Source organism: Embiotoca jacksoni, unplaced genomic scaffold (assembly GCF_022577435.1).
Source record: "Embiotoca jacksoni isolate LCO1_2020_lvr unplaced genomic scaffold, fEmbJac1.0.p SCAF_11, whole genome shotgun sequence".
NCBI lineage: Eukaryota > Metazoa > Chordata > Actinopteri > Embiotocidae > Embiotoca > Embiotoca jacksoni.
In genome coordinates this window covers 2554285-2569243 of record NW_027185241.1, presented here as the reverse complement: position 1 = coordinate 2569243, position 14959 = coordinate 2554285, and the positions used below count along the sequence as shown (strand labels likewise).

The 14959-nt window shown below is 39.8% G+C and overlaps 1 protein-coding gene across 2 annotated transcripts; it reads right to left on the bottom strand.

Moving 5' to 3' along the window:
• Window positions 1-2032: 2032 nt before the first annotated feature.
• Window positions 2033-14576, bottom strand: sh3d21 (SH3 domain containing 21). 2 transcript variants are annotated; one of them, XM_069142050.1, is made up of 17 exons: window positions 14451-14576; window positions 13663-13820; window positions 13497-13554; window positions 12686-12789; window positions 12021-12111; window positions 11553-11614; window positions 11432-11471; window positions 10857-10951; window positions 10365-10466; window positions 9945-9996; window positions 7145-7195; window positions 6929-7046; window positions 5824-5992; window positions 4983-5063; window positions 4642-4838; window positions 3086-3149; window positions 2033-2938 (listed from the first exon to the last, which is right to left on the bottom strand). In XM_069142050.1, the coding sequence occupies exons 1-17, from the start codon at window positions 14464-14466 to the stop codon at window positions 2906-2908; spliced, it is 1491 nt and encodes a 496-aa protein (XP_068998151.1). In that variant the 5' UTR covers window positions 14467-14576; the 3' UTR covers window positions 2033-2905. The 2 variants fall into 2 exon arrangements, with proteins under 2 accessions (XP_068998151.1, XP_068998160.1); XM_069142059.1 differs by having other exon boundaries at window positions 5824-5989.
• Window positions 14577-14959: the final 383 nt, after the last annotated feature.

Genomic DNA, 14959 nt, shown 5'->3' with positions numbered 1-14959 from the left:
CCTCTGACATTTTTTTTTGTTTAGCCATGTGAAATATTCCAACTAACTTCAGCTTTTCTTACTGTATTTGTGCTCCTTCTTCGTTTACGTTACTGCCACGCTTTGCTGCACTCATTACACAACTGTTAGGCCTCTTATCCATGCGCTGATGATCATCCACAGCTGGCTGCTGCAACATTTACATTTCTAAAATCCATCTGAGTTCGCCAGGTTGGAGGTTATTTGTCTGTGACTGGTCCCAGCTAACACAAAGAAGGTGCTCTCGAGACAATGTGTTCCCTTTGTTGTCTGCTGTCTTGCAGGGTAATAACCCACGCTCAGTAGATTCCACATAATGACTGGTGTCAAACTCTGTGTCTAATGTGGTTTTGGGAGGAGTGTGTTAACATCCCTCCCGAAACTCTGCTGTTCTGAGTTACGTGCATGCTTGCAGGGAATGACGAGGTCAGATGGCCAACATCAACGTCGTATTCAGTTAATGAATCCGTTCCACGTGATTTGGCTCCCTGAAATATTGTTTGGCTGCCAATAAAGACTTGCATAACACTGAGGAATTACCCACTCTGGGTGAATGTTTGTACTGGACATTATCACATGTCAATCTTCAGCGGTTTGGTGGAAATAGGAATTCTTGGCACATTAGTAAAGCAATATGAAGAGGAAAATATACTAGATACTCATCAGTATATGGCACACGTCAACATTCTTTCTGTTGGCCATCCTGGAGCCAGGAACGTCAGTCTTACGTCCTTGTACTTTTGAGGCTGGTTTGCATTGCATGGAGGTCTTGTTTGGAGAGGAAAGCAGCCCGAGAACTTCCGCTGGTGTCGTCCTCCAAGTACAAACTGTGCTGAAGGAGCAGACAGGCTTCAGGTTTGCCCTGGGGCTCGCTATGTTTTCAAATGGTGTCTTCTCTATTGAGGTCTTGGAAAAGCCTCTCTTGTGGTCACGGGCTTTCAGAAATCAGTGGCGTTGACAGTGTGGACTCTTTGAAGAAGCTGTGTAATCATCTTTTTTTTATAAATCTCTTGGGAATGGTGTCTACCTCAAAATCATACCCCCCAAAATAAGTTTGACTTCGACCCACAATTCAATATTTTGAATAGTGTCTTTTTCATTTTAGTTTGTAATCAAGGCACACATGTAACTAGAAGTAACACGTTTTAGACTTATGGTGGTTATGCAGTTATGAAACAATACATCAATAACATTAAGTGGACATCAACATCAGGGAAATCCAATAAGGGGAAAGTGGTAAATCTGAACCACAGCACAGCGTGGGAAAGAGCTGCACAAAGAGGAACATAGTACATAGTGTCATACGTGGTACCATAAGGAAGCCTTTGTAGATGATAACACCTAAAGCTGCATTCACGCTACTGCATGTTATATCTACTGCATGTTATAGTTACTGCATGTTATAGTTACTGCCTTAATTAGTAAATAAATGTTTTTATTCCAATGGTAAAAGATTTTTACGCATCAAAAATCTGAGTTTAAGTTTTAAGCACTGCTGGACAGATGCAGTTTAGTTTGTTACTGTCCAACTTTCTTTGACAGAGGCAAACTGTTCTTTGTCAGTTCAGCTCCTCCTTTATTATTTCTAATTTTAACTCGGGGATTTTTTTGTTTTTGACCTCTGATCTCCAGAGGGTTTCACTTTTTCACCACTCAGTTTCCAGTCGTCCCTACATTCATTTTTCATAGCTTTCATTTGTTTACACTCATCTTACTTCACTTCTTATCCAAGTAGAAACATGCCCTTAATGACCATTATTCAACATAGTTTAAAAAAAAAAAAAAAAAAAAAAAAAAAATAGTATGTTCCCATGGACATTTCAGAAGCGCCCGATCCCTGATGAGCTCCAGATGTTGTCCAGATGTGCTCTGAACTGGGCGACAGTAAGTAGTCTTAGGCGCTTGCCATCATCACCACCACTACTACCACCACCATCACCATTTGGAGCCAAAACCACATCTTTATACCTTGTTGTGGAGACGGCGTGGTCCAAATGTTAGAGGTCTTCCTGCGATGGTTGCAAATAATTTATTGTTAATTCTCTTCCCACGTTTTCTACATCCACTGCGATGAGTCACTTTGTTCTGAGTTTTCTGAGTGAGTCAGTTTTTCTCTGAGTGACACAAGATACCTTCTACACATAAGTGCAAAAATGACCACAAACTTGGTAAAATTCCTCAGGCATTTTAAAACAGTTCGTCACATGAAGGCACAAACCATTATCATTAGCAATTTGTTTAAATGTTAACACAATCGCTCCTCTGATAGGTTATTTTTCTAGGTTACTATTTCACGTAGGAGATTTTCACCTCCATGAATCCAGCATTCACTGAACAGCTCAGCAGTTCTCTTTATGTAGAAGAATAGATGTACAGTGCCCCCCAGTGGATTAATGCAACATTACATTGTCAGCCCATGTCTTTGACAGCAGTATTTCACTCATTAACATTCAGGTGACAATGCCTCTCAGGATGACTTGTGATAATATTTTAGCTCTTTGCAAAAGACATCACAATATTTTCTCCTATGTACAGCTGCATATATTACAAATTCTGCTGAGCCATTAAAAGTAGCCCACATTATAAATTATAAAGGTGACAGTTGAAGCAATTTGCTACCAAGTATAACCCACCATTCAAATATATTCAAAAATTTAACAATGTTATGTTGAAGTCTCTTCTGGTTTTTCTGGTCCATTGCAGGATCAGCTTGATCCCATGTTCAGATATACTTTCTAATGTAGGCCTCACTTGTGTGTCTTCAGTGGAAGGGTGTTCTCCCACCTCACTTTCACTCAATGTCAGACACATGTTCTTCCTGTTAAAAAATTGCAGTCCGAGGGCCTGCATAGCAGTGTCAAGACAAGCAGCTCAGTCAGAGTCTGTCTTAATGCTTCATCCTCAAACTGTGCACTTCCTCCTTTATGGAAAACAAAACAAACTGGTTTTAACAATTAATCAAATACCACAGTTACAAAATTGGGAACCACAGCCTCCATATTTAGTCTTGTGTCAATACCCTGGAGGCATTGAGTTTTACTGCATGAAAAAGACAAGCCCGACTGACCTGCAGTGCCTGTCGTTTGTTTGTTTCTTCCCTCAGTTCTTCTTTCACTTCCTGCATGTCTCGCCTTATCAAAAGAGACAAAAGCAAAGAGAGGAGGTTGTTGACATGGGTGTGTCTAAATAGGTCAGCTGCACTGTACAAGGCATGTCGAGTCAAATCAGTAAAGGAAAGTATAAATGAATTCAGTATTACATTTTAAATTGGAATTTATCATAACATTTAAATTAAGCATTCAGTGAACAACACACTGCGTAATGATTTTATAATTAATGCACTCTATGTGACATTTCTAATCCGTGGCTGGAGGACTTTTCCAGTGAACCTGTTAAATAAATTCAGCAGTCAACATGGCAACAGCAGACTTCTTTTAACCGCAGACATTTCAGACTTGTCGTGGAAGGAAAAGCACAAAGTGTTGCAGTAAACCACATTCCTCAAAGGAACGGAGTCATCATTGCTTGTATTATTTGCACCTGTGCATTTCCAGTTGTTACATGGCAAAATGTATTTTGTGAAAAACAGGGCATATTGTAAACTTAAGTGAAAAATAAGCTGCTATTACTATGAGGAATAAAATGGCCTCTCGCACATTGCTTGTCAAAATATTTGATGTCTATGAGAACTGTGGCTGAAGAAAAAAAGGACTCGGAGAACTGCGTCCTGGGCCACATCACAGCTCAAAAACCTTTTGTTTAGGCTTTAGGAAGCGAAAGACAATGGTATAAAAACTTAATGCGATATTAAAGTAGAAAAAAATATGACACCTATACGACAACAGGCTGGAACATTCATTTGAGCCACTAGCTATCTATGTTCACACCTTTTTAAAGTCTTACACACCTGTGTTTTCAATGATTGTGTATGACTACAATTCTGGTCTGCTGGGAATTACACTGTCACAAAACTCTATGGCCCAATAAAAATGATTACTGTGTGTTTTGTGAACCTTTTAAAAGGTGCAATAAAAGCATTTTTATAGTGACAGTAGATGTTAATCATGCACATGTTGTACACACCCACCGCCCTTGGAAGAGATCAGGCAACTTAATTGAAAACACAAAGTGTTTGAGTGCTTATTGAGCATAAATAGGAATATGCTTATAAAAATACATAGCAATTTAGATTCACCTTTTAAAGATACTGTAATTAAACTCACTCCAAATGGCTTAAGTACTTCATTAGCTTGGAAATTAAGTGTCAACCTCTCTACACAGCATGTCTGCTGTAGAGCAAGCAGGCCTCTGTGATGAGTGATATCAAAGCAAAACGATGCAAAAGATCTAACACGACCGAGTCAGCTAGATGGGGCACTTCCTGTGTGTGCTGCAAAGTCTGCAAACAACACCAGAAATTGATTTGGGAAAAGAGGGCAAACCTACAGACTCTCAGTGAGGGAAGAAACAGAACTTGAATGTTGTGAAGGTCTTCTATGTGATTAAAGAAAGCATGATTGTTTTGTCTTTTTGCATTGAAAAAAATACAGTAGCTTATTTCTATTGCTTCATAAACTGAATCAGTTTCTCAGGTTTTATACATTACAGTTGAGTAGTACTCACTCCTGTCGTGTCTGAAGCAGCTCCAGGGCCATCCTCAGCTCCTTGATCTCCGCCTGCAGGCTTTCCACACTTGGCTCTGCTTTATGGCTCACAGTTTTGCTGTCCACAACTACTTTGGGCGGCACTGGTCGAGTTGGGGGTGGTGTTTTGGGTCTATGCTCAGGCTTTGCAGGGCATAGCAGAAGATTTTCTGTACCCTGCAATGATTTATGTGAATTTCAAATGACATTCTGGAAAGTTTATGCTAAAATATTTACTCATGTCAAATACATTAATGCACAATATATTTGGTAGATCATCTTTTCTGAACTCACAAAAGTTAGTTAATCAGTTTTACAAACCTTTTGCAAGCCAGGCAGTTTGTCTGTCTGGAACTTTTTTGGTTCTGGTTCTGGTTCTGGTTCTGGCTTGTCCGCAGCACTCTGGGACAGCAAAAGAGAATCAAGCCAAACATTAGTAATAATCATTCCTCACAGGATACTTTAAGAACTGTCTTTATCCAACTTTGTAATCCTAACAATGAGGGCGGTGTTTTTGGGAGCCAAGTATACAAACCTTAAAATGATAATTCAGGCAATTAATTCCTCCATTTCCCAGAATGACTTGTGGAAACTTGAGATCTGGCCTCAACTTATTTCTGTTAGTGTAAAGTAAAACAAAAACTGGGGCACACCTATAACTAGGGCCTTTTCTCTTGCTAAAACACATCTAATGGCTCTTTTGCAAGTGAACCAATTGCAGTATTGGGGTGTGTCCTTGATATAAGCAGAGCCTATAGTAGCCTTTCGTCTAACAATTTACCATACATGCTGTAGTTTGGAAAAAACTTTTTTAGAAATAACATGAAATGGAAAAATGTCACAACTTTTTCTTTTTTTTTTTTTGTCCAAAGATGGGAATTTAAAAAAAGTCCAAATAAAAGGCATCCTTGAAAGTATTTAGGACTATTTCAAAGAAGCCTATGAGGCAAAAAGAAGTGGAGAACTGTCACATTGTTGCAGTGATAAGCTCAAGCTGCAAAGGTCTCTGCAAAGCTGGTGGTTAGCACGTTCCCTGGGGTTTTGCAGGTTGTAATTTAAGAGTTCATCTATGAAAGTCTGCACTTCCATATTGTACACGCTACAAACATAAGCCGTTAGAAAACAAGTGATGAATCAATGTTAGTCACTGATGTGGACGTACTTGAGCTGCTGCCACCAGGCCTGACGGTGGTCTCCTCTGTGGAGGTTTGGCTCGGTTTGCCGTAGGATGACTCAGCTTTTCAGTCTGCACGTCCACGCCGTCAAACTGTTCGCCCTCCTTCTCCTCTGGGTGTTTTGGTATAACGGGAGCCACATCACCGTTGGTTCTACTGAAAATAAGAGTAATATTATATTAGATTTAAATTGTCGACCTCTGATTGACTCGAGCGTAAAAAAATGTGGGAAACATAAGAGGGGGAAAAATAATCTGAATTCATCAAATTTTCTCTTGAAATGTTTAGTGAAAGGAAATTGGCACACGGTCTGTAGTCTGCATTTTCAGAAGAAAGAAAATTGTACGCGGTTTCCGGCTTTCTTAACTCCTAACTGGTGCAGGTGCAGAGCATGACAGCTGAAGTCTTGAAGTCTCTCAAAATGTCTTATTTTTTGTCCTCGCATGTCTTTCACTTTTGCAGTGCAGAGGGAATGATGGCATGCAATCAGTCACAGCTCAACTTTTATAACCTTTATCTGATCTTAAATGCTCTGCCTGGAAGTAAAGACCTTGAGTTACAACGCTTGTGTAAACATTGGGAATAATTCTTAAGGAGGCTGGAAAAGAACCCCGTCCACACATGTTTGCTTGGAAACAATTTTCTAGAGCTTGTTCTCCATTAACAACCTCCTCAAGACAGGGCCGTTTTTGTTTTCACCGTTTTGTGTGTGTGTGTGTAACTGTTTGTGTGCGCGTCTGCTCAGGAAACAGGAAATGGGCTGCTCTTGTCTGCTGCGGCCTGATCTGACTCATCCCAGAGTTTCCACTGAGGCACTAAATGTCAGGCATCCTGGCATTCTTCTTTAAGGACGCCATGGTAACCAGTGGCGGCAACCAAAACCTTTAACATCTAAAGGCCCCGCGCCTGGTGCCAGACCAAAGAGGAGAAAGTGTTCCTGACATTTCCTGACGGCCTTTTGCTTTAGAGAGCTTGCAAATGAATAACTATTCATGCTTCTGTGTTGCGGGACACGCTCCCCAGAAAGTCTTCAGAGGTTGTGCATTGAGGTTAGAAGTGAGAGAACGTCAGAGAAGCTTTGGTATCACTCACTTCGGTAAAACCTTGTTCGGTTTGTCTTTGACTGGAGGCGGACTGGGCTTGTTGATGCACGGCAGCTTGACTTTGGTTGGAGGATTGCTTCTCAGATCTTTAGGCTCTGATTTATCATCTGTCAAGGAAAGTCATAACATTATTCCACAACATTATTTAATTTTGGATGGAATGAGCCATAATGATGTGATAATACAAAGCCGATATCATTTATACCTTTTGTCTTTGCTGGACCACATTTATCCATTGCTGAAGTGCCTGTGTTCACTGAAAAAACAAACAAAAAAAACAGCAGTCAATAAAACTTTACCACAAAGCATAAAAGTTGAGTTTGGTATGCACAGAGCAGATTTCCTCTAGATTAGAATAGCAAAAGTATTTGATCTGGTCATACCAGTAGCTCCACACAAAGACACGGTGACGTCCTAGATTGGGAATTTGCCAAATAAATGTTTTCGTTTTGAATCTATCGACCAGCGTTTCTGAAGCACTTACTTTGGAAGGTTCTCTCAATCTGCTGTAGTCTGGTGTTACTGTGTGAATAATTGTGTCCGGCTACACCTCATAAGGAATCATTTGTAGTTTTTACATCTCACTGGGCATAGACCTCGGGGTAATTTTAAGAGTATTTTAGCAACCTTCAACCAATCGGCATTGACAATCATTTGCACCAAAACTCAACCTAGCAATACTCGGGTGAAGCCAGGCTCGATCTGCCTGGCATCCCCCGTGTTTCTTTTTGTGTAACAATGTGAGCGGCACGGATGCTCAGCAAACCTGCCCACGCTTAACAAGTGTTATGCAGGTGTGGCTTCTTCTGCAATACATGCAAGTACTGATACATGGTATCCCTTCAGGTTGTGTTTGCGTACTCATTTTCAAAATCATTGTAACGGACATGACTCTTGGGAACTAAAGTGTTGCCTTTTAAAAAGCCAATAGCATTCGTTTACCTCAGAAAGCTTTGTGATTTATTGTGGTGGGGGAAAATGCAAATGGTGTCAACAGTGTCAGAGTATTTGCATGCAAAGATGTGCACATCACTGGAGCAGAGCGGGTCACAGCTGTATCCAATAGCACTGCAGCTACATCCCCAAGGGTCTCAGCAAGTTCATCAGGGACAGGCACTCTGACTCAGCTCTTTAGAAAAAAATACAGCCCCTAAGAGGACTTTACTGTGAAGACAACTGATTTTTAAATGAAGAAGCCTCTGTAAACTGAAGGTAATGTGGCAGATCTCTGATGTCCATACAAGTCAAGTGCTTATTTCAAACAGATGAGGTTGAGGAAGCTTTTTACAGACTACAACTGCTTTATTGCACAGCTCTCAGTTAGAACAGTCAACTTAGAGATGAATAGCGGACCGAATGAAAACACAGGAAGCCTACCTTGAGTGCTCAAAGCATAGTGCAACATTCCCTCTCAAGCAAACCATCCACAGAGCAGCAGTAGCTCAAGTCTTGTTTCTTGCTGGTTGTGAAAATCTCTGTGACAGAGCTCTCCTCCGTCCCCCCACCCCCTTGTTTCCTCCAAGACTCCTGAACTGAGTCACATGACCAGTTTAACCATCCCCCATCTTTCTTGGTGTGAGACTTCCTGTGAAATGCTCGTGAGTGGCACAGTGGAAATGCTGTAATGAGTGTAATCTGGTGGTAAAGCAAATTGTAAAACTGAGATTTAGTTTGCTCGGGTGACATCTTTGAGTCGCTGAGCACAAACGGTCTGAGGAGTGCGCACATTTTGAATTTACCACCAGGGAAAGAGCAGGTCTGAAGTTGTTTGAGAGGCATTTTTGTTGGCACAAACATGCCAAAGGCAGGGCTCATCAGCTAAAACTTTGCCACATCCTGCTCTGTGTAACTTCAAGATTCAGTTTCTAAATCGTATTGTGTCAAAGGGTTTTACCGTGCATTCACTGTTTAAAAAAATAAAAAATCCCATCAAAACAAAATCAAGAAAATATCTGCTGCAAGAAGTGTGTGAATACGTTTAAGGATGTCAACACCAAACAAGAAACTTAAAAGTAAAATCAATCACCAAAAATATAGTTGATTAAAAGTTTAAACCGTGAGACAAGTTGGTCACACAGTACATTGATTAGTCAATAACTATCCTGATAGCTGATTAATCAGTGGTGTCATCTTCAAGCAGAAATGACAGATATTTCCTGATTCCAGGTTGAGAGTAATTGGCTGAACCAAGACATTTTACTGATGTCATTTTGTGATGGGTATTTTGCATTTCTTTTCTGATATTTCATTTACAAAATCTAGAAAATGATTGGCAGATGAATACATTTTAATGTGGAGAATTCTCTTGAGTGGCAGAAAATCAATATGTGCTGCAGGGCAATACGTGTCTGCCTGTAAAAGTTGTTTGCTTGAAGAATAGATGAATGCTTCTCATGATATCTATATCTGAACACACAATGTTACATATAAATCACCATTGTAAAGCACTATTATGTGGGATGCATTCAATCTAAAATAACGAGATCACCGCGTCAGAAACATGTTCACAAAACTCTTGGAACTCCAGGTTATCTGCATATCAGCGAAAATAGTCTTTTATTGTGAAAGGACAGGATGTAAAAAAATTGATTTAGTCAAGGTCTCGTAGAATGTTCTGATCTAAATTGTAGATCATGCTGTAGCAACGCTCTCAATCCGTTTATTAGATGAATACACTGTGCATATAAAATCAAAGTATAATTGAATAGTGAATTAAAATGTAAAGCCACGCTACAAGGGCTTGACGTTGCTTCAATGGCTGCATCAGACAGACCCTTTTGGTTGCTTTTATAACACATGCTGAAAAGAACCCAAACCAGTTAAGCTGCCAGTTTCTCCGTCTGCTAAAACAGCAGTCTATCTCAGTCCAAACTGTCAGCTCGCCGCCAGGCCAAACACCACAGCGGCCAGAAATCATGAGTCAGAAGAGAACCTCTAAAACTCCAGCTCCACACTCTCGTATGCAACAATCCCAGATCAACGTAACATACATGCTGCTCTCTTACCTGACACTTTCTGATTGACATTGCGTGCAGGCGGTTGGCTTGTGGTCCCAGACTAGAGAAGGAGAAACGGAACAGGTTGGCAAGTATGTCCATGTGTGAATTGAAAGCATCGCTGTTCTACACACTCTTTCCACAGAGGGAATTTTTCAGTGAGTAACTCCAAAACAGAGGATGTTTAAAGACAACTGACTCACTGACTGCAGACTTGCTGCAGTAACACAAATACCAGCCAGCTGAAAACACACATTATGTACTTTTGATTTTAAGAGCATTTCAAAATTTTAAATAAAGTACAGTTGATGTTAATTACTATGAAGAATGACCATGGTTTCATGGCCGAGCAGCACGATCGTCAAACTCCTCTTGAATATATGGAAGGTCCAGTCCAACTATGTTATGTTTGTGTTTTCGTCCACTCACTTGCAGATTCCCCACTGGTGGTATCACCATGACAAAGTTATCGGGGAAGAAGCCGCAGCGCCCGTTTATCTCTCCCTCCCACCAGCCTTCATCTTCTGTTTCCTTCAGATGGAGATTAAAGAGGCACATTAGAAGCTCTGTCCTTTGGGAATGCGAAATCTTTAAACGAAAAGGTTACCAAAAGGTTAAGCATATTATGGCTTCCTTGTTATCATTTTATCATATGTCTAAAATCTTTTTTCTTGACGTTACAAAATGTTTGGGTGGCTTCCACATATATGTCTCTTTAAGATGTTATCTTTCACAGAAGGACACCAGTTCCTTGAAAGTGGAACAACTGGTTTGTCCGGATGAACAATATAATACACCTGCAACTCTTTTGTAAGAAAACAAATAGCGCCCATAGGAGTTTTCTGCCTGTCAAAAGTATGACCCTGCGGGAAAAAGTGCGAGAAACAATTCCAGATGGAAACAAAAGAAATGTCTTCAAACCTTGTTCAGTATCGCAACAACTTCTCCTTTTATCATATTCAACTCGTCCTCCGCTTTGGCTTTGTAGTCAAACATGACTTGGCAACACTCCAAAGCTGGGGAGACGTAGCATAAGAGATAACATGATTTATAACCTTCTGGAAACTGTTCATTATAACCTGTGTGACCGGAAAGGGAGATTTCAACAATGATGACTAATTCTAGTCTTCCTTTTATGCAACCCTCACAACTCAAAGACTATTTGGAAAGAGTTTGTGATGAACTATAGATAAGAGTTATAAACCTTTAACCCTGGACAATATTCTATTCTGATGCAACGCTGCACAGTGAAAAATCAAGACTTGTTACTTTAAGTATTCATGTTCGACTTCACCCATAAATCACTGACGTAAAAGAACCGAAATTACTCCGTTTCACATTTGACAGTGCGTCAGGATATAAATAGACCTGTCTAATTACTGCTGTTCAAAAAGAAACAGTGTTGGGAAAGCAAAATGTACATTATTTTCTCGACATTAAAACTGTATGCATGAACTACATTTATCTGATGTGGATTTATAAAAGTGTGAACTTACTGTTCTTTGCTTTGTTTCTCACACTGGCACCGTGAGAGATCTTCATGGGGGAACAAAAACAAAATTAAGTCAAAGGAAAATGGTTCATACATGTTTGAGGAATGTTGTGTGCACTACATACCTCCTTACTGAACACGGCATCAGTGAGTTTGGGTCTTGTCTTGCCCTCATTGTGCTTTTGATCTGTTTAAAAAAAAAAAAAGGAATAAAAAGAAGATTGTTTCTTAACCCTCTAACCCATATGACCCTATAGGCCGTTTGTTCCTCCCATTAAATGCAACCCACATGAGTGTTTAGATTGATATAATTGAATTGTGTTGTGCGTTCAAGTTATGCAACGTTCATTGTCATGGCAACAGTAAATGCAGTTTTAAAACGAAAAGGGAACAGTAATGTCCTGCATTAAAGTTAGTAGTTGTATTGAACCCTCCACACAACCCGCCTCCTCTAGCAGGAAAACTTGCTCTAAACGGCGTCATTTCTCCGCGACACCAGGTTCTTGTTTTTAATACAACTGCTAGAGGTCGCCAAACTTTAAAATGTTACTTTAGGTCGTAATAACAACCAAAAAAATTACTTTAGCACCAACCTTTAGGGGAGACAAACACCTCTTTGACAAAATTTGACGGAAAGGCTCCCACTTTGCCATTTTTCAGCCCCATCCACCATCCATCTTCAATCTGTCATGAAAATATGTACAGCGCAAAAAATATGGGAGATAACAAGTAAAACCATACATAGCTGCCCTAATACTTAAAACAGCACAGTAAATATTATCATCCTGTATGCAGTCCAGAGATCAAAATCAGCCTGTCAAAGATGTCTGATTGATGTTACTCAGAACTGGTCAGATCAGTTCACATACATTTCCGTGAAGGTGTAATTAGATTCCAGGGGGGAAAAAAATGCATTATCGGTCTCACCACATATAAAGAGAATCAACAAATACCACAATAGAAAATGTTCTTTATTTACCAGGGGATGTTTGACTGCGCAAACATTTTACCAACGCCTCAATTTACTCATAATGCTAAGCTTTTGGCTACTGAGTAGCTTTGATAACTTGTTTCTGAGCAACTAAACTGTAATATTCAGTATCAGATCTCCACAGAAAATGACTTCCAGTATCAACATACTTGACTTTTAAGCCATTAAGTTACTGTAGCTTGCATGCAGAGAGAACTGAGTCGCTGTTTGGTTATTTGAGTTCAAGTATGAACATTTAAGCCATGTTAAGAGCAATAAGAACTCTACCTCTCTGATGATCTCCACAATCTCGCCAGGGGCCAGCTCCAGCTCGTCTTCATTCGAGGGATTGTAGGCGAACGCTACCTCGCATTTCCGTTTCATCCTCTTTGCTGTAAAACAAAGGATTACCAGCCGCATCAACAGACCGATGTGAAGCTCATAATATACTGTTAGTACGGATGTAAAAAAAAAAAAACGAGCTCATTAATTGTGAAGAAGGCAGATGTAACAAGTCTTAACAGCTCAGTGCAAAGAGTGCATAGTTCAATGTCACATTTCTAACCAGTCTAATCCCTCAAAGTTACTGTTTGTTTTTAACTGCTCTATTTTCATACAGTATAATTAGGTTTTGTGTGGCAAGCATGTGGTAAACATATATTTACAGTCAGCTAGCTCACACTGTTTTGCTGAGTGCTTCCACCACAGTAACCACAATTTTAAACACGTGTTGTTTTTTAGATCATAAATGTTAAGATATAAAACCAACATATTTTGAATGGCATTGTCAAGTATTTTCATGGTTTTATTGTAATATGAGCAGATTTTTGTTATGGTATGTTATACAAGTTCTCTCTGTTGTGGGTAAATATTACTTTTAGCAGCAGATGTTTTCTTAAAATTTTTAGGAAGCTTGATAGAGGTCTTTGGTCTGAAATGTTACCCTTGCATAAATCTCTGAATCATCTAAATTTAAAAAGTATTTAAAACTGAAACCCTTCACATGCTTTTTGAACAAATTTTGTGCAGCTTCTTCCCGCTAATTAAGCTATAACAGTGAAAAACACAAAATGTTGAGAATTTAAAATGAGCATTGTACTTTTTCTAATGCTTCGTGGCTCCCTCTTGTTGTCACCTATCAAACAGACTGGCACTTCCTGCAGTGAAAAACAAAAGAACGAGGCATATTTTTCTCACGTGGATAAACATGACCAGACTTAATACAGTGTACAGCAACAGTACAAAACCGTGTCGCGTCAACAGACCTTGACAAAGTTGGCAGGGAAGATGCCTCTTTTTCCTCTCAGCTCCCCCTCCAGCCATCCTTCCTCACTGGCCTTGGTAACGTTTTTGACCACATCCCCAATTGTCACTGTGATCTCGTCATTCATGGTGCCCTCAAAGTCGATCAGCACCAGCACCTCTGCAGCGTAAATCCGTAAATAGGGCAGAAAATTGTATTCTTTGCACAAAGGCTGGTGTTCTTGTTTCACAAGTAATGTGACCTGACATTTCAAAACTAAGACAAACCTCTGAGTAGTGGAGGCTAGCCGAGGATATGGGCTTGGAGTGAATGTAGGTTATTAGAGCTAAGCTGTACAGTTTTCTTTTGTCTCTAGTCATTTGTTACAAGTGGAAAAAACATATTTTCCATGCCAGTATTTTCCTGCAGCATCAAAGGAACATTTGGAGAGACTTAATATTACTAAAAAAAAACCCAGACAAATTACAGAATAGTCAGGCAGTTTTGGGTTTGAGCTCCCACTAACATAAAAAAGATTTCTGGATACATACAAAAACTAAGTGTACCCAGATTTTTTAGCAATCACAAACATGTATGTACTTGGTCAATGGAAAACCATGCGCCGGTGTCCATATACCAAGGCTTTGGTTTCATTTGCATGTCATTGGGCTTAGAAAATCAACAGCATTGTACTTTGCAGTTGTTCTTTACATCTTATCTTAACACTGATTCTTCACAAAAAGGCAACTGAGGATCAAAATATCAAGAAAGGCCACCGGCATATTAGAAAAAGTAACAATGCTGACTCACCCATGGTGTCTTTCATTCGTTCTCCCTCAAATTTCAATATGTAGTTCCTTCACAAAGCAGCAAACAAACGTTTGAGTAGAAGAAGAACTGAAAGACTGTGGTCGTGTTGTGAGATATGGCCCTTCTTCCTGCTTGTCAAACATTAACATTGAGCAACTTTTCCTGAGGCTAGTCATGGCAAGTCAACAGCAGGGAGTAGGATGGGTCACACAGTCGAGCAATAGATAGGGCAAGAGAGTGAGAGGGAGGAGAGAGAAAATGAGGCCGAAGAACAGGTATGACAGGTTTGTAAAGAACACAGCTCATAATAAATGGGACTATTGGAGCATGACAATACAACTCATCTGCAACAACCAAAATATTAAAACACAAAAGTCAACACAATGGCACTTTACTCAGTCTGTTGCACTCGGTCATTTACAGTATGTATCTCCCTATAGTGTAAAATTTCTGTAGAATGGTAACGTTTTGTTTTTGTATGACCCTTGCTGCAAAGTGTTTTGACATTT